This window comes from Sinocyclocheilus grahami, unplaced genomic scaffold (assembly GCF_001515645.1).
Source record: "Sinocyclocheilus grahami isolate Dianchi unplaced genomic scaffold, SAMN03320097.WGS_v1.1 scaffold324.1, whole genome shotgun sequence".
Classification (NCBI taxonomy): domain Eukaryota; kingdom Metazoa; phylum Chordata; class Actinopteri; order Cypriniformes; family Cyprinidae; genus Sinocyclocheilus; species Sinocyclocheilus grahami.
The window spans coordinates 636,261-662,419 of NW_015505503.1; the positions used below are offsets into that span (position 1 = coordinate 636,261).

Below are 26,159 nucleotides of genomic sequence, written 5' to 3' on the forward strand. Positions count from 1 at the left end.
ATATATATATATATATATATATATATATATTTTTTTTTTTTTTTCATTATTAAATCGGAACATTTCAAAATCAAAACAGATATAGCCAATTGTGTTTTAAATAAATAAATGAATGGTAGTTGGAAGCAAATTGATTTGACCTCTTATGGTCAGCTGATCATGAATTTATGCTTTTATTTATGTAAATTGTCCTAAAAATATAGCTGCCTTTACATCTGCATTACAGTCACCTCCTAACCGTCCCACTCCCAGTCACCTTTTTTATGCAATGTAATATAATGTACTTATTTATTTAATGTCGTACAGCCACAAAACATATAACAAAATAACCAAAATACATACAATTCAAAAGTTTATACAAATATATGCTGGCTTCATTTGTGATTGAAAAAAGAAAAGATAAATACTGAAAAATTGAATTCATGCATTAGAATGCCCGATCTGTATGTAAAATGTATAACGTTCTTTGCTAGAAAATATATCTTAAACCAAACAAGATGGTTTGTTGGTCTTAGCTGATTTAGGTTGGTCGCACAGCATGGTTTAGGGGTGGTTTAAGCTGTTTTAAGCAGGCTAATGTAATATTTTGCAGGCAATTAATATTGTAAGAATATTGTGTTATGCTTTACTGAAGAAGGAGTATGCTAAGGCAAATGTGTCTAATAATAATGAATTTACATGTAATCGTAGTTACTTGGGTGTTGCTCCTAATTAAGTTGAATGAATTCAGTAGTAATCAATGACATCACATGATCAAGGTTACCTACAGTGAACTTCAATGTCACCAGGGAACATAAACGGAAAAAAGAAAGACAGTGTTACAAGAGTTACAAAAAGAGACACGACATGATTAAATCAGGCAAAATCAAATTATACAACTAGGGACATGCAGCATGAGACATATTCCCATGACAACTGGCTATACAAACAGCATGCTATACTCATTATGGCCACATGGTAAAAAAGTAATTTTGATTATGTGCACCGTTGGAATGTGTAAAGGTTGTCAAATCATTGTGTACATTAAAAATGCTCATCCTTAGATGTATTGTATGCCTTTTAAACATGCGTGTAGAGTCAAACTACATTTCCAAGCCACACTGAGACTTTGTGCTGGAAATAAGCCACTTTATTAATCCATGTAATGAAATGATTGCATTACACATGACAAAAAAAGTCATGCGTCACATGTACCCTGAGAAAACGCACTGGGTGTACTCATTCGACTTAAATTTAAATCACATGACACAATGGTAGCATGTGATCTAAAGTTTTATGTTTCGTCCTCTACTTTACAGGATGGCGCAACCTGATTATCCTATTCCAGAACTGGATGTTACGCTCCAGGAGGCTAGTCGGGTGCTTCAGCTCACTTTAAATCCTGACCAGTACCAACACTACAAAACTGCCCTTCTTCAGCAGAAAGATGCACTCCAGGAAGTCCAAGAACAGCTGAAGAAACACGTCTCTGGACGTGAGAACTGGGTGACTGAGGAATTCAAAAAGCGGCTACTCTCCTGCTACGATCCTCTGCCCAATTCCACTGCTATTCCTTCTGTCCTGCCCTCCTCTAAGCTTAAGGGGGAGTTTGCACAGACAGAGCGGGCTACGGCCCTGCTGTGGGCAGTTGCTAAGCTGTACAGTGAACCATGGCTGGTGGAAGGGGATGTACCAACTGAGCGAACACAACAGTCACAGGTTTTTGCGGCTAGTCGCCTACCAGGCAAGAACCAGGATGAGCTAAAGGTGAAGTTTTGGTTTCATTATTTTTTTTACATCTAACTTCCAATTTTTACTATTGTAAGATTCTTTAGCAAAGCAATTTTTAGAAATACTGACTCAATCTTAATGACATATTTTCTTGGCCTTAATGTTCCAGACATACCCAGACAGCCTTCACGCCATATTGACCTGTCGAGGGGGTATATTTCCGATTCAAATTTTATGGCAACCAAGTTCAGGGGAATCTCTTTCTCCTTTACCTCTCAATGACATCTATGCCCAACTGGTGCATGCAATGAGTCACCCAGCAGCATCCCCCAAACAAGACCCGTCTACTATTTGTGGTCTGTCTTCTCTTCATCGCCAAGTCTGGCATTCTGTGAGAATGGATATTTTAAATGCAGGGGGAGAAGCAGCAGTTTCGCTTGAAACGATGGAAAGTGCCATTCTGGCTGTTTCCCTGGAAGACAAACCAGCACCGGCTGATCTTGCAAATATACTCAATGCTGTCCGGCTAGGAGAGAAAGATGGCAGATGTTTGAGATACTACGATAAGGTATGTAAAAACAAATTAGGATGTTTAAAATTAGCACTTAATAATTAGTACTGTGTAGTAGGAAGCTTAAGTTCCCATGCTAATCAGGGTTTGGCAAGATTCAGAATTTAAGAATTGTATCGCTTTCAGTTCATGTCTTGGATTTTGAATGGAATTGGCCCCACCCCACAGGAAGTTTATCTATCTATCAGGCCTATAAACCCAAACTTCAAAGCTTTTTAAACTTTTTTCAAATAAAAAAGTCATTAATTACTTTGCATTTTAAAATATTTTAACTCTAATTCTTACATTAAACTTTTGCAACTTGTTTGTAAACTAAAATTCCATTAAAAAAACTGAACTGGAATTTAAAGGCATTCTAAATTCCATTTTATATATATATAATAATAATATATATAAGATACGTTTTTTAACATGTACCTACATACCTTTTAACAAACATACCTACAATGTTTTTAGTAAGATAAAATCAAGTACTATTAAGATTAATGGATTAATAAATATTATTACCTCAACTGTCTGTAATGTTTAGATATGACTGGCAGAATGACATAACTATTTACCATCTCCATCAACAGGTGGTGAACTTGGTGGTTTTTAAAGATGGCCAAGCAGGCATGTTGTTCGAGCATAGTGCCCTGGATGGAATGGTAGCTGGACTTGTCGTTGAACGTCTGTGGCAGGTCTCAGAATCAGAAAACATAGAAATTATAAACACCCAAACAAATGGTTTAGCTCCACCCTCAAATGCTGGTTCCCTTCATCCTAAACCTCTGAAAATGCCACTGGAAGGCATAACTATGCCAAATCAGTATCTTTCTAGCCTTCTACAAGCCAGCCAGTCTGTCATGACTTTTGAAGTTTCATCTTACCCAGATGTGTTCACCACCTTAAGGGGCCACAGAGGTTTATATGATGCATGGATTAATTTTACTTTGCAGCTATCCTTGAGGCAAACACTTGGGGATGCAGCTACTAGCCTTATCATGGTGACACCTACTCACATGCGTCATTTCAAACACGGCCGCTGTGATCCCACATACTCCATAACTTTGAGATCTCACCAGCTTGTTACAGCACTAGTGTCCTGCATTGGCCCAGACAAGGTTCCCCGGTACACAAATGAGCTTTTCAGGCTCTTTCACCTTGCCTTTTTAGAGCACAAAAACCTCATTAAAGCCACAAAACTTGGCCTTGGTGTGGGGCCTCATCTGGCAGCCTTGCGCAGATCTATGTCTCAAGATAACCCACTCAAAAAGTTTCTTGACCCTTTTGGATGCCCTTCAATTTACTTGACTGGATCAGATCTGATGGAGGGAGTTGAGTGTGCTGTAGGTAACGTGTATGCTACAGACCAACTGGCAGTCACATATCTAGGCAGGAAGGACAAAGTACGTCTTGTGCTGAATGGGAAGGGTACTTTTGCCAACATTCTAGGAAATCTCAAAGAAAGACTTGAGCTCAATCTAAAACTAGTAATGCTTCTGGCACTAAGGTATGCCATTGCTGGGCAGATGGGAGCCATTGAATGTCTCCTGCAAGATAATGAAGAAAAACTAGTAAATGGATCTTCATTGGATGATGCAGTCAAAGCTGTAGAGCAGAATGGACACAACAAAACCAGGAAGACAGATTTCACTTTAGTGATTCATGGCGGGGCAGGTGAGGAAATTATGTTGAATCAAAAGGTGATTGGGACCATCGAATTTGCTCTTCAAACAGCTCTAACTCTTGGAGCACAAGTGCTTTTTCATGGAGGTAGTAGTCTGGATGCAGTACAAAGAAGTGTAGTTGCATTAGAGGATTGTTTCTTGTTTAATGCTGGCAAGGGATCAGTATATAACAGAGATGGGGAGCATGAAATGGAAGCCACCATTGTGGATGGGCATAGAAAAAATTCTGGATCTGTGGCTTGCCTGCGAAAAGTGAAAAACCCAATAAAAGCAGCCCGATGTGTTATGGAAAAGAGTATGCACTCATTACTAATTGGAGAAGGTGCAGACGAGTTTCTAGATAGTCTTGGAGAGAAAGACACAACACTGAAATCAGAGTATTTTGACACTGACATAAGATACAAGGAGTTGCTTGTGAAGTCAGGTAATGGCAAGAATAACCATCCTCAAACTGTAGGTGCAGTTGCGCTGGATAAGTGGGGCAAGTTAGCAGCAGCCACATCTACCGGAGGTTTAGTTGGCAAGTGGAAAGGCAGAGTCGGTGACACTGCTATAGTGGGTGCAGGAGTATATGCTGATGAGAAACTTGCCGTGACATGCTCTGGTGATGGTGATGCTTTCTTACGCCAGTCAGTTGCTCACAAAGTAGCCAGCTTATACAACCTCAAAGGTTACAGTCTCAGACAGGCTTGTCGGGAACTTATCCATAATGATCTGGAGGAAAAGTGTGCAGGAATTATTGCTGTAGACCATCATGGTGAAACCATTATTGAAACCAATGCTGGGGTCATGTTTGTTGGTTCAATGGTCAACGGCATTCCTCGAACTGAAGCTTTGAAACCTATGAGGGGGTTTTCAAATGTGATTTGGGAGACTAATGAATTGGTAGCTCACCTACAGCCTAATCCTTGGACCCCAGGAGCCGCTATTCTCACTCGAAAAACCATTAATGGACCTAGAAGTATCTTTCAGTTAGTGTTACCTGACTACATAGCAATGATGCAGGGGGCACGGACTGTTGCCAATCTCCTTTGCGAGAAACTTGGTGTGCACCGCTGTGCCCTTGTGTCCATGCCAGAATTTGACAAGCCAGCTTACATTAAAGTCTTGCCTCTTCATGGCCTAGAACCAAACTGGAAACCTCAGCTAGCTGAGGAAATGGAGTTCAATCCTTATGACCCTGGATACTGTAGCTCCAAACGTGGTCCACGATGCGAAGATATACATCTTGACCAGGTGCAGGCAAAGATTCGCTCTCAACTCCCAACACCCAATGCCCCTTCTTGCTTTGATTTCCATGGGGATCCCTCTGGTGGTGGCCTTTTCCCACGCATTATCCGTGGTGAAGAGCAACAGTGGCATGTCTGGGAAGACCATGAACATGTGGCCTTCCTTACTCCTTTTCCAAATACACCAGGCTTTACAGTTCTCGTGCCAAGAAAACCTCTTACCAGTGACATTTTCTGTATGAATGAGAGTGCCTCTACAGCCCTAATTGTGGCAATACGAAAGGTTGCTCATCTTTTGCAAGAAGGAATGAATGCCCATGGTGTAGCTCTCATATTTGAAGGCTTTGAATTTGATTATGCCCATGCCAACATGATTCCATTAGTTCCTCTACCTAATGCCCTAAAACCTCCAACTGTGGCTTCTCAGTTCTGCCCAACTTATGCAGGATATGTAACATCGGTAGATGGGCCCCCAGCTAACAAAGAGGACCTTACAGAGATGCACACCAAGATCACAAAGACTACTGCCCCTCAGTCCTGGGAAGACCCCCAGACTCATGATGCATCAGCCATTAAGAGCAAATGGTATCGCAATCTCTTTCAAATCCAAAACACCCTGTTTCATAGCACGGTAGAGTACTTCAACAACAAATGCAAGTATGCTTATGCACTGACACCTATCACAACTGACACAATCTCTTCTCCAATGGGTCTGGGGTCAGATTCTGAGCCTGTGTTTGTCAACATGCTGGGCCAAGATGTATATCTAGCGGACTCTATGCAGTTTGTTTTAGAGTACTTTATGAGGTTTCACGATGGTCTTCCCGGGGCTTACTACGTGTCCCCCAGTTTCAGAGGGGAAGATCCTGATGCTACACATCTAAACCAGTTCTACCATGTGGAATGTGAGCTCCTGGGTGACATGAATATAGCCATTAGTATAGCTGAAGGCTATGTTGCCCATTTGACTCAGGCAATGCTAAAGGAACATTCCAACATTATCTTAAACACAGCTGGTACACTATCTCATGCCCAAGAACTACTGAAGAACTTAGAAAAAACCCTTCCAAGAGTAACCTTGGATCAAGCCATTCACATTATGCCTTCCTCTGATTGCCTTGAATGGGTTCAGGAGGGACAACCACAGTTTGGAAGAAAGCTAACTCGAAAGGGAGAAAAAGTTCTAATTGAAAAGTATGGAGGTGGTGTTTGGCTGACAGAAATGGACCATCTTGGAGTGCCTTTTTACCAAGCATACACTGAAGGTTCGGGCAGGAGCAAAGCCAAGGCGGCTGACCTTCTCTTAGGCTTAGGGGAGACAATAGGGCTTGGGGAACGTCATTCGACACCTGAAATGGTACGAGAGGCCTTACAACACCATGCTGTATCAGAGGACTCATACAAATGGTACATCAACATGCGCCAAGTCATCCCTCTTCTTACAAGTGGATGGGGTATGGGCACAGAGAGATACCTATGCTGGCTTCTGCAGCACAAAGATGTCAGGGACATGCAAATCATACCCAGAATGAAAGCCAAAAAGTTCATGCCTTAAATGGTATATACTTGTCCTCAAGTGCTATATCTTGTGCAAGAACTTTCTACAAACACAGGATACTCAGTAATTATATTGACAGTTGTAGGGTTATAACTTGACATATAAAGCATGGAATCAATGCCAAATACACACTCTAGTCAAGTCATGTCAAAATGTATTTCTATAGCAAATTCTCAAGAAATTTAGCAAGAATAAGGATATGAAATTTTGAAATAAAAGTTATGCTATAACTACACAACATTTCAGATTGTTACATTTTTTATTTTCTGACAGAATGTGTTATGTTTTGAGCTGGGCTTGATTGACAGGCTGATTTATACAAATACTCTTTATCGCTATCTTTGTATCTTTTCTCTTTCCTTGTTTTGTTGAACACTTTCTTAAAATACTATATGAATGCATTACAAACCAGCTTGCTGATTTATTAAAAAAATGTATTATGTATTTTAAAAATGTATTTTATAACACTATTTCACAGTATAATAATAAAATTCAGATAAATTACCCTTAATGTCTTTTAATTGTTTTATCATTAAACACTGAGCTCATTATCATTAAACACTAATCTCAAGCTTTTACTAAATTCTTGTCATGTTGATACATTAAACACATGAAACACTAAAGTAATCAAATGTAGTTGGATAATTTTGCTGATACCATAACAGACTGAAAACCACTAAACAGACAATGATCAAGATTAAAGGGCAACAGCTATGCCCTTCTGTGACAATAAATATTCAGGCTAAAACAGGACCAGAGCTTTGCTAAAACCTTCATTACCGACTATGTAATTTTATTCTCATGACCAACACTCACTCCCACAGAACTGCATCCCTTGTGACAAGCTACTAAAAAAGTCTCACAAACTGGCAACAACACTCAGATAAAGAAAACAGTGCCTCTTTCTCCAACTCAAACAAGTCACATAGGGGCAGTATGTACAGTATAACAAACAAAGCAATAATTTCTACTTCCAGGTAAGATATTTGCACATGACACAGCTAAACTGAGAATCATATGAATGAAACAGATGGCTTTTGGAAAAGCTAGATGATGTTATATGTCATCATCTATTCATTACAATGCAGACATTTAAGTGACTCGGTTAAATGATTTCAGAAACCTTGCACTATTTGCACCTATTAAAACATCACTTACATGACTCCTATTCTATTATTTCCATCATTGATTATTTGAGGTGTGAGAACCAGAAGGGCGTAAGTGACATTTTTGGTGAAATGGAGATATATATATATATATATCAAATGAAAGCTCTTGATGAGCTCTTTCTACTGGCAAAAGTAGTATACTATGAAGTATCCATGAGTGTACAAATTTTTATTATAAACGATTGAAATCAGTGCACAAAGTCAGATCAAACTATGGTAAATTTTTGTTTTGGCCCTCCTGTAAAGTTGGTGAAATGCCCCTTACGCCTTCTTTTCTCACCCCTCGATATTTATATGTATGAATTTCTCATGCATTTCCATACTGTTTAGAAAAGAAGGCTATTTATGTTTGGAATGGAATAAACGGTCACATCCAATCATGTATCTGTCAAAAAAAAACGTACAAACCTGCCCCCTAAATCTATGCCTATACGCAATCTGTATCATAAGTGCTTCTTTACTGAATAGCATTGCAATCTATAAGGCATACATCAGAATCACGTTCAATGGTATCAAAAGAGAACATAGCCATTAAAATACCATTTTTGTACAATCTACTCTAAAAAGCAAAACAGAAAAAAAAGCTACATAAGCAGGGGGCACCCGGATTTGAACCGGGGACCTCTTGATCTGCAGTCAAATGCTCTACCACTGAGCTATACCCCCTTGCGGCTCTAAAGAGCGCTTTTGTTGTACCTATATAGCGGTTCTCTATAGCGCATGTGTCGAACCTAAAAGAACTGACAAAATTAACTGTAAATCTGATTTTGAATAAGCAAGGAACAAATTATTGATATTTTCCCTTTTCCGGACCACAAACTCCGACGTAAAATGTGAGCTGTGATTCATTGCTTGCTATTTGCAACATCGACTAACGTTACTGAAGAGGAGCGTGAGAGAGACATGGCTGCTCAAGCTCGAGCTCTCGTAGCGGCGCGATGGCTCGCGGACGCTGTCAAAAGCAACCGAGTGGGCCCAAATCTGCGGATATTAGATGCATCTTGGTATCTACCTAAAATGAAACGCAATCCCAGGGCCGAGTTTGAAAAAGCTCACATTCCCGAAGCCTCGTTTTTCGACATCGACGAGTGTTGTGACAAAAGCTCCAAGTTTGATCACATGCTGCCTCGCGAGGGCGAGTTCGCACACTACAGGTGCATCTCAATAAATTAGAATGTCGTGGAAAAGTTCATTTCAGTAATTCAACTCAAATTGTGAAACTCATGTATTAAATAAATTCAATGCACACAGACTGAAGTAGTTTAAGTCTTTGGTTCTTTTAATTGTGATGATTTTGGCTCACTTTTAACAAAACCCCACCAATTCACTATCTCAACAAATTAGAATATGGTGACATGCCAATCAGCTAATCAACTCAAAACACCTGCAAAGGTTTCCTGAGCCTTCAAAATGGTCTCTCAGTTTGGTTCACTAAGCTACACAATCATGGGGAAGACTGCTGATCTGACAGTTGTCCAGAAGACAATCATTGACACCCTTCACAAGGAGGGTAAGCCACAAACATTCATTGCCAAAGAAGCTGGCTGTTCACAGAGTGCTGTATCCAAGCATGTTAACAGAAAGTTGAGTGGAAGGAAAAAGTGTGGAAGAAAAAGATGCACAACCAACCGAGAGAACCGCAGCCTTATGAGGATTGTCAAGCAAAATCGATTCAAGAATTTGAGTGAACTTCACAAGGAATGGACTGAGGCTGGGGTCAAGGCATCAAGAGCCACCGCACACAGACGTGTCAAGGAATTTGGCTACAGTTGTCGTATTCCTCTTGTTAAGCCACTCCTGAACCACAGACAATGTCAGAGGCATCTTACCTGGGGTAAGGAGAAGAAGAACTGGACTGTTGCCCAGTGGTCCAAAGTCTTCTTTTCAGATGAGAGCAAGTTTTGTATTTCATTTGGAAATTAGGGTCCTAGAGTCTGGAGGAAGGGTGGAGAAGCTCATATCCCAAGTTGCTTGAAGTCCAGTGTTAAGTTTCCACAGTCTGTGATGATTTGGGGTGTAATGTCATCTGCTGGTGTTGGTCCATTGTGTTTTTTGAAAACCAACGTCACTGCACCTGTTTACCAAGAAATTTTGGAGCACTTCATGCTTCCTTCTGCTGACCAGCTTTTTGAAGATGCTGATTTCATTTTCCAGCAGGATTTGGCACCTGCCCACACTGCCAAAAGCACCAAAAGTTGGTTAAATGACCATGGTGTTGGTGTGCTTCACTGGCCAGCAAACTCACCAGACCTGAACCCCATAGAGAATCTATGGGGTATTGTCAAGAGGAACATGAGAAACAAAAGACCAAAAAATGCAGATGAGCTGAAGGCCACTGTCAAAGAAACCTGGGGTCATCCGGTTACCGAGCAATATAGTAAACCAGTGTGCGCCGAGTTCAGGGCGTCCTTTAACAAGTCCTGGGTAAAAACTTATGAAGACATTTGAACAATATTAAAACCAATGAATTTCAAGTAGTCGACGCCAGAGCCAATGGAAGATTTCGTGGGGTTGAACCAGAGCCAAGGGAAAGTGAGTATGGATTGTTAGCCGTCATAACCTGTTACACAATTTCTCTGTAAAACAGGGTAACATTGACTAGTTATGATGTCTTAGGTCAGGAAATGTATCCATGCATGTTACCCCTTTTACTCTTTTGCAAAGACTTAGCACTTTGCACAAATTTTGTCCATACAATACCTGATAGCCTTTTAATTCTCTGCAGTAATACAGTATGAGTACAGACCATACAGTTTAAGCAACACATATACAAAATTACAAATTAATAACTATTTTTTTGTCAACATTTATATTTATTAGTTTTAGTTGTTTACTTTATTAATTTATTTCAAGTTAAACTAAACAGAAATGAGAAATATGTTGCTGAAATAATTCTTTACAAATTTTCTTTTATTTCAGTTAACATTTATTTTATTTCAAGTAATGAAAATGTTTTTTTTTTTATGGTTTTCATTTTAGTTAACTATAATAACCAAGACAGATAAAGCAAATGTCTTAGGTCTGGGAATTCATGCATGTTTCCCCCTTTTCGCTTTGTAGAAATGTATGTATTCAGTCATTTTCAACTATTGATAGCCTTTTAATTCTCTGCAGTAATACAGCAGATGGTAGTTCATATGACAAGCTGTGACAGCAGTGTCACACAGTGCCATGCTTCATACATACTTTTGTATAATTAGTAGGCCTATACTTGCATTTTGTAACCACATTCATACAGACTTCTAAGTTATTTGTGAGGTACTTTTATAGAATATATAACGCAAGGTACAACAACCAAAGATTTTATGTACCAATGTAAGACAAATGTTATTTATCAAAAATGCAAAAGTGCCATTGGCTTATTTCTCTTTATCTCAGACACCGAGCCTGGTCATATTCCTGGATCGATCAACATGCCTTTTCCCAGCTTCCTGGACTCGACATCAGGTCTAGAACGTCCCGTGGAGGAACTCAAGAAGCTCTTCCAGCAGGCTGGAGTTGACATGCAGAAGCCCTTCTGGGTCACCTGTGGCTCACCTTCTGAGCTGCACCTGAACATGTGATCTCTGAGGGAAAAGGAAAACCGCCACGCTGAATGGTTTCTTAGACCCATACTACACCATTTCACTGGAATCAAGACTAACACAATCACTAGCGTTTTAATTGAGGCCTCATTTGTATCAGAAATGATTGTCACATGATCCTTCAGAAATCATTCTAATATGCTGATTTATTATCAGTGCTGGAAACTGTTGTGCTGCTTAATATTTTTTTGGAACCTGTGATACTTTTTTTCAGGATTCTTTGATGAATAAAAAGTTTAAAAGAAGAGCATTTATTTAAAATATAAATATTTTCTAACAATATACACTACCGTTCAAAAGTTTGGGGTCAGCAGATTATTTTCTTTCTATTTTTGAAAGATATTAACACTTTCATTCAGCAAAGATGTTTTAAATTGATAAAAAGTGACAGTAAAGACTGATATTGTTAGAAAAGATTTATATTTTGAATAAATGCTGTTATTTTTTTATTCATCAAAAAGTCCTGAAAAAAATTATCACAGTTTCTAAAAAAATATTTGGCAGCAGAACTGTTGCCAACATTGATAATTCTAATAATAAATCAGCATATTAGAATGATTTCTGAAGATCATGTGACACTTTATTCTGGAGTAATGATGCTGAAAATACAGCTGCGCATCACAGAAATAAATTATATTTGAAAGGATATTAAAATAGAAACCATTATTTTATATTGTAATAACATTTTGCAAGATTACGTTTTTTTTCTGTATTTCTGATAGGAACATTTCTTATTACCAATGCTAAAAAACAGTTGTGCTGCCTAATATTTTTTTGTGTAAATCGTGAGATATATATATTTCAGGATTCTTTGAAAATCTTAGTTCAAAAGAACAGCATTTATTTTTAGCAGAATTTTTTGTGACATTATAAATGTCTTTCACTTTTGATCATTTCAATGCATCCTTGCTGAATAAAAGTACTAATTTCATAAAAACAACTTAATGAATGCAAACCTCTGAATGTGTACAGTTTCATCATTATGATAGGAATGTGTTAAGATCACAGTATAACTCATAAGGTTAGGCATTTGAACAAACATTTTGGCCCAATAAGCAGTAGGGTTTTTTATGTCATTATGTTGTTGTGGCTGTAGATTTTGTTGGGCATCCAGGAGCTCCTTAATGAGCCAAACATTCAGGACCCAGCGCAGGCGGAGGCCTATACGATATACTGGTAAGGGCAGCCAAATTCCACCTACACGCTTTTGTATATGATTTTATTATTTCAGCTGATACCATGCCCACAACATTAGCCTCTTTTCCACTGTCGGGCCAGTGCGTGCCAGGGCTAACAACGAACCGTGCTGGGCCAATGGCCTCGCACCTCAAGCCGCGAGCCCAAAATCAAGCCGCGTTTCCACTGTCGGAACAGCGCTACTGTAAAATCCGCCCTTAACACACCTCGTTTCCATCCAACGAGTCCAAGAGAACAAAATCGTCACTTCCTGATAAACTGGCACTAAATATCACTAAGAAAAGTAGGAGAAACCACTGAATATAATAATTTTCATATATAATAAATCACTCGTGCCTCAGAGCGAGCAGATGAAACTCAATGAATTTGTCTAAGTTCTTCAAGCGGTCTCTGGTATTTTCATAATCATAATGTGTTCTTATAGCGATTGTAAGCATATGCAGCCTTTTGCATCACGTAGGCCTATAATACATTACGGGGATCAGAATTCCCATCTGGTAATCGTAAGTTAATTCAGTAAGTTATCATAAGTTAATTCAGACTCTCGCTGTTGTCTGAAAGTGAGTTTTGCCATTAAAATTGTTTTAAATGTCTTAAATGTTGATGCTAGCTGGTATCTTCATATGAAAACATGGGAAATGAACAGCGGTGCCGACCGTCTCTAACTCGGATAAACTCCGCCTTTGTTCATGACCACTCCTCTAGTCCCAGCTGGCCCGCTTTGGCCCAAGGTATTCGGCGGGCCGAAAATCCCTGGCCGTTGGCCCCCGAGGAAGCCCCGACGAGGCACGATCAAGCCCTGGAAGTGACAGTAGGCGCGTTTCCATTACCCTTCAAATTGCGCAAATTGAAATTGCGAATTGAAAATACGCCTAATGGAAACGCGTCAATTTCGCAAAAACGTCCATATATCGCAAAAAAGTTTTTACGCTTGCATGAGGTGGTTTTTCAGGCAATGCGAAAAAGGATTAATTCGCAAAACTGCAATGGAAACGGCTTTTTCGCATTTACAGGTCACATGGCGTATGTAAAAAGTCATATGATCATTTTTCAGTGTACTATAACCTCCAAGAAATACTTCATAAGTGGCCGCACTCCGGTATAAGGGGCTTTCCCTACTATTAATACTTAGACAATTTACACTGCAGACGTCTGCGGTGCAGTGTGGCTCTGATACGGCCACTGAAGCTGATTACGGCCACTCAATGCTTGTGTTAATGTTTTTATACAGGCTGTGGTTTATTCCAGCCGCGTCACGCACATTTCTGAAGCGGCTCTCTTTGCTGCTTCTGTAAAGATACACGCATAAGCCTCCTTTGAATAAATATAGCCAAAATCCGTCAAAATCCCACCAAAATCCATTGCCATGAGTTATCGCGAGAGGCAAAAGGTTATGTTTTAGCCGCATAACATTGGTTAATGGAAACGCCGTCATTTCGCAATACTTTTTTATCGACATTCAGAAAATATCGCCAAAGTTTTGCGCAAATCTGTAATGGAAACGCACCTAGTGGAAACGCGACTGGCCCTGGCACGCACTAGCACACCTGCTATTGGCCCGACAGTGGAAACGCGGCTATTGATCTTATCTCTCTCACTCATTCTCTCGCAGTCAAAACAGGATGGACTATGAAAAGCGTGTGAGGGCACAAGCTAAGAGATTCGCTCCGACATAGAGCGGCTTGTGCACAATCTAAAAAATTCTGCACAGATGCCATTCTGATGCTCCAGAATCCTTCACCACTCAAAGAAAACCCCAAAACTGCAGTTGTGAGTTGAAATAAAGATTTGTTCAAGTTGGCTTCAGCACAGAACTGAATGAGAATGGGTGCAAAACAATTCTAAATTGAAAGCAACCAAGACAAGTTAATGTTGGCTGCTGATCATTGACCGGTGTTTTATATAGTGATGGTGAAGGTTTTGTTTCATTTATTTTTATGATTATTATTTTCTTTTTTTTTCTGGTGAGTAAACGGGTTGGAGATCAGTCGCTAAGAAACAACTTTTACACAGAGCAGAGATGGTAGAGGTTTCTGTGTATATATACACATATATAGAATGAATATCGAAAACTATTACTTTTATTTACTTTTTTTACTGTTTCATTACATTAATTAAAATGTGTGGCCATAATATATGTAATGAGTGTATGCTTAATTTGAAATAAAAAGATAAAGTGGTTGCCTCAAGCATTGTGGCTTATGTTGTTTCTATTAATGTTAATAACAGTTTCCTTTTTCACCAGTATCATCTTGTTTTATTTTTCAGGTAGCTTTAATTATGTAAACAAACTGGTGCTTTGCCATGTTTGTGTGATTTTAATGATGCCGTCAGGATTCGTAACCACTGATACTCTGTAGAATGATTTATTAATATCGCAGGCAGAGTTTCGCCCATACCAAACAAAATATGCCCAACTGCCGGTGGGAAGGTACAGACCTCCTCTTACTTTAACTATCCAAAGTCTTGATTCTGTTTGATTCACTTTGGTTTTAGGAAATTTGTCCAGTCACTATTTGATATTATGAAAATATTGTTGGCTGAAGTTCTTACGGAGTCTTATAAAAGAAGCTTGAGGGGAACAAAACTTACCATGGCAAATTGAACCCAGCATATTTTTACAGTAACCCCTCACTGCGGAACACAAGATCCAGGGGGTGTGGTTGGATCCACATCTATGGGTGGAGATTGGTAGGTTTAGGGGTGGAGATGGGTGAGTTTAGGGATTAGGGGGTAGAAACGGGTAGATTTAGGTATATGTCAGGTGGGAGGAGTTGGATCTGCATCCAACCACGCCTCCTGGACTTGTGTTCTGCAGTGAGGACCATCTCTATTTTTATGTAGCATCAACAGTTCTCTTTCAAGCATTCACTCGCATTGCGAAGCGTTTGATGTGGGAACTCCTCCCCTTCTCCAAAATCCTGAAACCTTATAGGATAATGCCAGTTCAACTGAGGCGGCCTTCTCTGAGTCCGACTGTGCCCTGCGCTAACTTGACAGACTGTGTTTTGAGGACCCGAAGGGGCATCGCTCATGGTCTTACGTGCCTTCCCCTCCCTTGGGGTGACGGTGACGACTCGGTCTCCCGTCGCCTCTTTCCCCTGTCTTTTTTGCCGAAGAGAGCCGTTGCCCCCCCTGTCTTTTTTGCCGTAGAAGCCCATGGTTGCCCCCCATCGAGGAGACCATCGCCATGCATTTGTGCCCTTCCTTGGCCATGCTTGGCACAGACCTCAGCCTGCCTTCTAAGCCATTCAGATTTACTGCCCACCTTGCTGAAAAGGTGTATGCTTCTGCGGGTGAAGTGGCATCCATGTTGCACGCGATGGCGGTGATGCAGGTCTTTCAGGCTAAGCTCCTGCAGTCCCTGGACAGTGGCAACATATATGCTGTGAGAGATCTGCGAGTGGCGACAGACTTCACACTAAGCCATCAAGCGTTCCATGGGGTTCATGGTAGTCCTTCACAGGCATGTATGGCTGACCTGAAGGACTTGGATCATAAGACACTCCTCAATTTACAATCATCTCTCCGGCCTCTTCGGCGATGCTGTGGAATCGGTCGTTGAGCGTGCAAAGGTGATGAGTCACCGGATGCCCCGGCACGCGTTCCATCATTCCATCATTCAAGATCACGCTCCTCTTCGGCTGCCCGCTCCACTCAGAGATCGGCTAAGCAGCCTGCCACGTCCTCCCCCGCTTCTCGACATGAGTGGGATGTTCACCGCAAGCAGTGGATGGGATCCAGGAAAAGGCGCCACGGACAGAGGAGGAGACCCTGCCGTGACAGCAGACCACCCCCCACTGCTAAGCCTTCGTCCTGATGGACTGGCAAAGAGGAAGAGAGAGCTCACTGGAGGCCGCTGGGGCAAGGTGCCAGTCTTTTTTTCGCTGAAAAAAATAGTGATAGTGACCGGAGAGATTCGGCCGCTATGTCAGTTCCTAGATGCATAGAGAGCTATTCTAGGCGTTTTGTGCTGGGTGCTGGACATAATAGAGCATGGGTATTCTCTCCAGTTCATACTCAGACCACACCGTTTCAACGGCGTGGTTCAGTCACCGACACTGCCTCAAAATGCACCCGTACTCAGTGCTCCCGTTTGGGCTGGCTTTAGCCCAGCACACATTCTTGAAGTGCATAAATGTGGCGTTTTCCGCTCTCAGAGCGTTATGCGCATTCTAAACTATCTGGACGATTGGTTGATGATTTTAGCCCATTTAGGAGATGTGCTTGTCAGTCATACGGACACACTGCTTAGACGTCTGGAGTCCCTAGGTTTGGGTGGGAATATGCAGAAGAGCATGTTCACCCCGAGTCAGTCTATAACATATCTGGTTGTGTGTTTTGACAACGGTGGAGATGCAAGCCCGCCTCAAGAGAGCATAATGACCATTTCATCAGCTCTGTGCCGCTTCAGACCGGGCCAGTCTGTTCCCTTGAGGAAATTTCAGAGGCTTCTGGGACTTATGGCGTCGGCTTCATCAGTTTGCCACCTGGGTCTTCTGCATATGCGGCTGCTACAGTTGTGGCTGAACTCTTGAGTTCTGTGGAGAGCATGGACCACGAGGAAGTATGTGCATCAAGATCACACACAGCTGTGCTCTGAGGCTGTGGCACAACTCAGAAATGTTCAGCAGTGGGGTTCCCCTGGGATTAGTGACAGCACGCACTGTGGTCATGACAGATGTGTCGACCTCGGACTGGGGAGCGGTGCACAAGGGTGTACCGGCTTTAGGCCTGTGGTCAGAGTCTCAGAGCAGGTGGCACATTAACCGCTTGGAACTGGATGCGGTGTCCTTAGCCCTAGTGGCTTTTCTGCCACAGCTGAACAGTGACATGTGCTGATTCACTCCAACAATACGTCTGTGGTTTCATACATAAATCGCCAAGGTGGCGTGCACTCCAGAGCCCTTTTCAAGCAGGCTGAGAGTCTTCTAATATGGGCGAATCATCATCTACTCTCCATCAGAGCAGCGCATATCCCCAGTCTGCTAAACTGTGGAGTGGACCTGCTTTTAAGGAACAGAATCCCTAATGGGGAGTGGAGACTGCATTCCAGTTCAGTTCTGATTATTTTGGACCACTTCGGGAGGGCAGAGGTGGATCTGTTTACAATGAGTGAGAACACTCACTGCCCACTGTTCTTTTCACTGTCCCAGCCCGGAGCTCTGGAGCCTTAATGTTTGGCTACTTCGGGGGTCTTAGAGTGGCTAAGCGCCCTGCCTTCTTGAGTGCTCGACACACTCACTGAGTCTCGTGCACTTCTACTAGGTGTTACTAGGTTAAATGGGGAGTGTTCGTGAAATGGTGCTGTGATAGAGATATCGACCTGGCGAGTTGCCCCGTGTTGTTGTCCTACATTTTCTGCAGCATAGGTGGGATAACAGGAGTCTACCATCAATGCTAAAGGTTTATGTGGGCACTATTGTTTCATTTTGTTCCCCGGTTGATGGGTAATTGATCGGGAAGCACATGCTGGTGGTCATATTTCTCAGGGGAGTGAAATTATATCCTTCACGCCCACCTTTGGTGCTGCCGTGGGACCTAGTGCTGGTTCTGAAAGCTCTCTCTCTACCCCCCTTCAAGCCCTTGGAATCTGTCGCTATGAGGGAGCGCTCTCTCAAAACTGCACTGCTTCTCGCCCTTGCCTCGGTTAAGCGCTTGGGAGCTTTGTCTTCCGAGTCGTCGACCTTGTGTGATGCTGAGGCTCAGAGCGCCGTTAGCCCAGTCAGGGCTAAGGATTTATATCGACCACTCAGCCGTCTTTTGACCATCTGACCAGCTCTTTGTGTGCTTCGGTGGCTGTACTAAGAGACGAGCAGTATCTAAGCAGAGGTTTTCTCACTAGATAGTGGAGGCTATCTTGTCAGCTTATGCGAACCAGGGACCAAAATGCTCTCTCAACATCAGAGCCCATACGATGAGGGCTATTGCCTCTTCATGGGTCTGGTCTAAAGGCATGTCTATTTGATATATTTGTTATGCAGCTGGCTGGTCCTCTCAGATTACTTTTGCCAGGTTTTAAAAGTTGGATGTGCCCAGTTACACAATTATATTTGCAGAAAGTGCATTCTTTGCAGTCAAAATGAGCCTAAAATGCAAATTAATAAGCCTGATTATAGGGATAGAAAAAATCCCTTTCCAAAAGCATAAACTTAAAATGTGAAAGTCTTAATTAGCCTATACTCACAGTTTGTTAAAGTGTTAAATACAGTTAGAAAATATTAAACATATTTATTAAAAACCATATTGTAAAACCATAATTTTGTTATAATACAGTTTTGATATTTTTGCTATTTGCAATAGTTGCTATTTACAATTTTTCATAGTGTGATTTTTTTTTTTTGGTGAATTGTATTTTTAAAAACTAGGGTAAGTTTGATCCTCAAACATCACTATAATTATTAATTATGATATTAATATATGGAAAACACAACAATGAAAAAAACAAATCAAACAAGTATTGTTTGATAAGTTGAGATAAGGTTAGAACGCATTAAGTTCACGAATGCCAGTCTTATCAGTCAAGTCCAAAGCAAGACGCAACCCATAGCAACATTACAGATCAGTGATACCGCCACCTATTGCACGACACCGGAATGACAGCTAAAGAATCACCGATGGATCGTGCTTAAGAGGGCCGATACCGATCAGTAAAAAAAAAAAGCCATGTATGTTTTCAAACTGTTTTATTCCAACCTACTTGGAAATTTGAATCTGCATCATTTGTCTATATCATTTGCATCAACTTTGATTACGATGCTGCTAAATTATACTTAGTAAAATTAGAGGATGAACACCATCAGCAAATCAGAGAAGAGGACAGAGAGCAGCAATCAGGTCAGTTCTGAACCGAATAACTTGTGTAGTCCAATATACAAAACTAATCACAAAATGTATCATTTTAGAAAATTGAATTACGGTTGCATGAGGATTATAATTAAAATGGAACTCATATCATGATCGTTATGTGTGTATTTATGTGCATGTCAGGTGTGCAGAGTGCACAACCCACAGGTTCCTCCACTTTGTGCACCTCACTACTCCGATACAGGCTCAGGCTGCACAGATGAGCACAGATCCTATAATATGATGGGCCACTATCTGCGTGCAAATGTCTTCCCAGGTGTGTCTTGAACATACAGACAAACTGCATCTTTGTAGTATATCACATATCTGTCTCTTACAAATCTTGTTCTGTTATGTGTCCACTATCAAAGGGCCCCCAAGTTGATCATCCCTGGTTAAGGACTCGTATGCTCATCATCTTCTACCAGCGTTTATCCATGATCCAGAGCACTGGCACGGCCACAAAACATCACTTAGGTAGGCTTGAAGATTATAATCCCATTCTCTCATTTCATTAAAATTATATAAAATTTCCTTAAATTCCTTCCACAATTATTGGGACCCCTAGAAATTCTTCTGAGTAAAATATCTCTGATGTATATTCCCATTCATATTTACATATTCTTAGCACACCAGGGTGACTAGGAACATGAAATTGTGTCCAGCCATGACTTTGTCACAAACCACTTCTGTGAGGAATGAGGAGACGTGATGTAAACTTCAAAACGAACAAACTTAATAAACCTCAAGGAGCCAGGAACACACACGTAGCAGGGAGAGACGACATTCAATACCGGACGACCACAGAACACAAAGGCTGGGACTTAAATACATGGGATAATTAGAACTAACTGTGGAACACCTGGAAACAATAAACAATTAAACATGAGGCAAAACTGGGTCATGGAGCACGTGGGGGAGGAGAACACGAGACACAGCCAATGGGGAGGGGGGGTGGGCGCTCTTCTCAGCATTACCCATTCCGGAAGCCATGGCGGAGCAGCCAGACTAGGAAGCCATGGCGGAGCAGACAGACTAGGAGGACATGGCGGAGTAGGGAGCTCAGGGGGGCCATGGCGGAGCAGGGAGTTCAGGAGACCATGGCGGAGTAGGGTGCTCAGGGGCCATGGCGGAGCAGACAGTTCGGGGAGGCCTCTGCGGCCGGAGCCCTATAACCCCCCCAAAATACTTGGGGATAATAGTAACATCTAAGGCCCTCCGTGGGCCTGACTCGGGTACTGTGGTCCTCCCTGGGTTTGATTTGGGGACTGGAGCCCTCCCTGGGCTAAACTCGGGAACTGGAGCCCTCTCTGGGCTAAACTCGGGGATTAGAGCTCTCTCTGGGCTAAACTCGGGTACTAGAGCCCTCTCTGGGCTAAACTCGGGGGCTGGAGCCGACACGGGAGCGGACTCAGGGACTGGAGCCGACAATGGAGTGGACTCCGGGGCTGGAGCCGACAATAAAGCAGACTCGGGGGATGGAGCCGACACTAGAGCTGGCTCAGGGGCTAGGATGAGAGCTGAGAACAGTCTTTTCCTCCTCATCCTCCTCCTTTGGTAAAGGGTGAACGGCATGGCCGGTGGGCTTGCCTGAGGAACGGCTGGTGATCTTGACGGCGGAGCGGCCGGCGGGCTTGACGGTGGGCTGGTTCTGGCTCGGGGCCGGATGCTTTCCAGACACCGGAGGATCCCTTCCCTCCAGCTTAGACCCGTGGTGTCTGGGAGGTCCACGGGGTGATGGTAATTGGCCCTGTGCCAGAACAGAGAGTTGAACGAGAAGACGTGGAGTAAACTTCAAAACGAACAGACTTTAATAAACATCAAGGAGCCAGGAACAAACACGTAGCGGGGAGAGACGATATTCAATACCGGACGACCACAGAATGCAAAGGCTGGGACTTAAATACATGAGATAATTAGAACTAACTGGGGAACACCTGGAAACAATAAAAAATTAAACATGATGGAAAACCGGGTCATGGAGCATGTGGGGGAGGAGAACACGAGACACAGGACTGACAGACTTCCTGTTCTACAGGAAACACAAAGGCCAAATTCCCTTCATCATCCATCATAAGGAGTAAAACCAAAGAATAGTTCTGATGTGCAGAACAAGATTGTTGAGCTTCACAAAATAGAAAGTAGCTATAAGAAAACAGCTAAAGCATTGAAAATCCCCATTTCCACCAACAGGGCAATAATTAAGAAGTTCCAATCAACTAAAGATGTTACAAATCTGCCTGGAAGAAGATGTGTGTCTATATCGTCCTAATGCACGGTGGGGAGGAGAGTTTGAGTGGCCAAAGAATCTCCAAGGATCACAGCTGGGGAATAGCAGAGATTAGTAGAGTCTTGGGGTCAGAAAGCCAAAAAAAAAAATTCCAAACAGCCCCTACATCACCACATGTTGTGGTCCTGGACTTCTTGATCTTGATGACATGGCATCATGGATTCTATCAAATACCAACAGATAAAAAAATCTAAACCTGACTGCCTCTGTTAGAAATCTTATAATAGGCTGTTATCTTGGGGAAAAGACATTGCAATATAATTGTAATAATTGGTTGCCAACGTTTTTTTAAAAGCATTTATTTCATGATGAGATTTTCCTCCACTTTCCATTATTTTACTTCAATGAAAGGTTAGAAGTTTGTGAATTTTTTTAATGAAAGATCAAAAAGATAAATGATGCAGATTTATTTTCACAGCCACCTTTGCTCATATTTACCAAGGGCGCCAATATTAGTGGAAGGTACTGTATGTGTGTATGTATGTATATATATATATATATATATAATTTTAGAGCTGTCATGATATCAGATTTTTCACTACACGATTATCGTGGTGATTATTTTAAAGGGGGTTGATTCTTAAATAATAATAATAATAAATAAACCATGTTATCAGTCAAAATAATCCTTATTTATCCTTTTTCTGACCAATGAATCACATCATTGTATACAAAAGGAACAATTACACTAAACAGAAGTCTAAAATGCTAACCATTTTTAGTTTTATCAGTGTCAAAGTAAGATAGTTTATGAGAATAAAACGATTGTTTCAAATAACTTCCTTCTGTGAAGTGATTTTTTTTATAGTATTCTATACAGTGATAAAGGCTATGTCGATTAGCATTGCAACATAAATATTACATTATCCATATGAAGATGGCTTGAAGAACACAGATCAACCATATACTGTTGTAATCGTGTGCTGATTCTCATCATATTTCATCATACAAAACATTTCTTTCTGCATTTTATTCAGCTACAGTGGCAGCTAGATGCCTTTGTCCATATAAGGGATTTCCTGGAAATACAGGTGCATCTCAATAAATTAGAATGTCGTGGAAAAGTTCATTTATTTCAGTAATTCAACTCAAATTGTGAAACTCGTGTATTAAATAAATTCAATGCACAGAGACTGAAGTAGTTTAAGTCTTTGGTTCTTTTAATTGTGATGATTTTGACTCGCATTTAACAAAAACCCACCAATTCACTATCTCAACATAGGAGGAGGTTTGGGATGAAAGTGTTAAAAGCTGAGCTGAAGTACACAAACAGGATCCTCACATAAGTCCCTGGTCTTTCTATATCTGGGATCCTCAAATCTGGCCCACGAGATCCACTTTCCTGCAGAGTTTAGCTCTAACCCTAATCAAACACACCTGAGCATACTAATCAGTGTCTTCAGGATCATTAGAAAATCACAGGTAGGTGAGTTTGATCAGGGTTGGAGCTAAACTCTGCAGCGCATTGGACCTCCAGGGCAAGATTTGAGAAACCCTGGTCTAGATGTTGCAGAACATAATGCAGTCCCATGTTGACTGCATCATCCACTGACCTGTTTGCTCTGTAGGCAAACTGAAGAGGTTCCAGCAAGGGTCCAGTAACGTCCTTCAGGTGGGCCAGCACCAGTTTTTCAAATGACGACAGACGTTAGAGCCACAGGCTTGTAGTCATTTAGTCCTATAATTTTGGATTTCTTTGGGATGGGGATGATGGTGGAGCATTGAAGCATGAAGGGACTTCGCACAGCTCCAGTGATCTGTTGAAGATCTGTGTGAAGATGGGGGCCAGCTGGTCAGCACAGGTTTTCAGACAGGCTGGTGTCACACAATCTGGGCCTGGTGCTTTTTTCATTTTCTGCTTCCGGAAGACCTGGTGCACCTCGTCTTCACTGTTTTGAGGTGCAGGTGTGGGGGAGAGGGGGGCTGCAGGAGGTGTGAATGGTTGTGTGGAGAGGTGTTCAGGGCGGGTGTGGGGTGTTTTTTCAAACCTGCAGTAGAACTCATTCAGATCGTCTGCCGGTTGTTGATTCTCCACAGTGCTGGGGGATGGTGTCTTGTAGTTGGTGATCTCTTTCAGACTTTTCCACACTGATGCTGAGTCGCTGGAAGTGAACTGAGTCCTTAGTTTTTCAGAATAATTCCTCTTTGCCTCTCTGATCTCCTTTTCCAGTGTTTATTTGGCCTGTTTATACAAGACATTGTCCCCCTTCCTGAAAGCATCTTCATCTATACTTCATATATACATACATCTTCACGAATACTATAGCAACCACTAGGCCCGGATTGGCTTATCGGATGCACGGGGAAGATTCCCGGTGGGCCGGTCTGCTTTTTTGGCCACAAGGGCCGGTGTTGTCGTTCCATTGGGTTGAAATATGGATGCTGTTCTCCCTAGACTGCCTGCACTCACAGCAGCGCCACTCTTTTTATTTATTGTTTTCTCGCAGCCCATATTACTATTTTCACTAGACCATATCAATAACAAATTCTCGATTGATAATTAATCATTCTTTTTGCACAAATCATTGTTTTATTTGTGAAGTAGCCGTTTAAGAGAAGGCTTTAAGACCAAGCGGAATCCTCTGCTGCTCCCGCTTCACAGCGAGCGGGACTCGTTCTAATGGCAATTCCCTTCACCGTCTGCTTTTTGATTTAGATTTTTGATCAGTTTGGGTGAATGTAGACAACTTATTGATCATGAGCCCAACATCCAGCAAGGCAGGAAAACATTCAATCTACCTGACGTTTTTCATTGTAAGTTAATGCTGTTAAAGCAGCACTATGTAATTTTTGGTGCTCTAGCGGTTAATAAACAGAACTGCACACATCCCTTGGAAGAACATTCCAACCGGAGCTACTTCTCTAAGTTTATGTCTATGGCGATTCACGCAGGTATGTGTTACTCTGCAGCGGTGACGACCCGACCAGGCTACAGTAGTCCAAATATAAGTACTTATTATAAGTGTACCGTAGTGATTTGGAATAAGACAAAAAGCGCAGTTTGGAAGATGAATTCATGATGTACTCGCTCATTATATACATTTTGCTAATTTTGAACAGAAAAAGTTACATAGTGCTGCTTTAAATGGAGAGAGAGAAAAAAACTTTTAGCGTATTCTTAAACTTGGACCTCATTATTTAAGCCTACACTCTCGTAAGTTTTCTTTAATTGAAAAATATGCATTTTCATTCGTTCAAAGGCTATATGGTTGCAATATTATTTGAGTTCAAAACTTTAAGTGGCATTGTTTAATGCTTTATTGTCTAACGTTTCATAGACTTTCAGTTGTTGTGCTTTCAAATGTCATGCCATTTGTAATATCGCAGCATTTTCACCTCCTAAATTACTAACGTTACACTTGTGAAGTCACAATTCTATAATTGTACAATTTACTCAGGGCGATGACATTTTTTGTATGACATTAAAATTATTTTTAGAATAGCCTAATTGTACATAAATAGGTTAAGCAATATTTCTGAGAACCTTTTAACTGCAGGCAGACATAGCATTATGGTATAGTACAAATATTTGGAGCGTCCCTTATTTTCTTAAAGAATAAAATATAAAGAATCACAATCGTCCCTTATTTTCTATTTCTGAAGTTAATTGGCAACCCTAATGATGATGTAATTATCTTTTGACCTTAGTTGTTGGAGATATGCGAGCAAAAAATAATAGATAAAAAAGGATAATAGAAAGTGCAAAGGTGGCACTGAAAAGGGAAAAAGCCAGTACAACAAAAAAACATTAAAAAAACAAAGTGGGAAGGTCTAAGGCACGAAACTCCAGGGCTGAAAATGAGTCCCACTCCGGCCCTGGCAACCACAAAATAACAGAAATGTAGTTGGATATCTGAACTAGAAGACTTAGAAATAGAAAATATCCATATCCATATTTATATACAGTGTACACACACATAATTATAGGAAGTGTTTTAAATGGCCACATCTCGCTTGTTCTTCCTTCTCGTTTCGCCCTGCAGTGAAATGGACGGAGCAGAACTTTCTCGACAAACAACTGCATAAGCTGCTGAAGGAAATTGAGTTCAAGGGTGTGTCCAAATGAGCCTGCAATTTTGGAAACCGCAGCAAATAAACATTCGCACCTTCAGAGAAGTGTTGTCACAACACCCACACACTCTTGTCTATACATATATATCCACACATGAGCCTCTGTATTCACATCACCCTCCTATTCACACTCAGCTGCTAAATGTCTTACTTTCTGTGCCGATTATATCACGAGTCAGATGTAGTGTCTAAAACTGACTTTGCACCAGCTGATAGAAAATATAAGCTGCCACCTGGTAAGGTGTCAAATATTAGAGAACAGTG

The 26,159-nt window shown here is 41.3% G+C and overlaps 2 protein-coding genes, 1 long non-coding RNA gene, 1 other non-coding gene and 1 pseudogene across 4 annotated transcripts in view; 4 read left to right on the plus strand and 1 right to left on the minus strand.

Annotated features, from left to right (window-relative positions):
* The window catches only part of LOC107602338 (uncharacterized), a 7,577-nt gene extending 609 nt beyond the window's left edge, over window positions 1-6,968 (plus strand). The window contains exons 2-4 of the mRNA XM_016294816.1: window positions 1,299-1,746; window positions 1,880-2,278; window positions 2,857-6,968. Coding sequence (XP_016150302.1) covers window positions 1,300-1,746; window positions 1,880-2,278; window positions 2,857-6,735 — 4,725 coding nt within the window. The 5' untranslated portion in view covers window position 1,299 and the 3' untranslated portion in view covers window positions 6,736-6,968. The remainder of the gene's footprint in view (window positions 1-1,298; window positions 1,747-1,879; window positions 2,279-2,856) is intronic.
* A 1,533-nt stretch (window positions 6,969-8,501) lies between these two features.
* Window positions 8,502-8,573, minus strand: trnac-gca (transfer RNA cysteine (anticodon GCA)). The gene has a single exon. It is a non-coding gene; the product is annotated as a tRNA-Cys (tRNA).
* Window positions 8,574-8,810: 237 nt separating this feature from the next.
* On the plus strand, window positions 8,811-11,470 carry LOC107602284 (3-mercaptopyruvate sulfurtransferase-like; annotated as a pseudogene).
* Window positions 11,471-12,569: 1,099 nt separating this feature from the next.
* LOC107602303 (uncharacterized) lies at window positions 12,570-14,617 on the plus strand. The gene is made up of 2 exons (XR_001611018.1): window positions 12,570-12,667; window positions 14,301-14,617. It is a non-coding gene; the product is annotated as an uncharacterized lncRNA (long non-coding RNA).
* Window positions 14,618-19,477: 4,860 nt separating this feature from the next.
* LOC107602304 (testis-expressed sequence 33 protein) lies at window positions 19,478-25,890 on the plus strand. The gene is given in 5 exon segments (XM_016294768.1): window positions 19,478-19,525; window positions 19,679-19,811; window positions 19,906-20,002; window positions 20,004-20,011; window positions 25,808-25,890. Coding segments are annotated over 5 exon segments (369 nt in total).
* The last annotated feature ends 269 nt before the right edge of the window (window positions 25,891-26,159 follow it).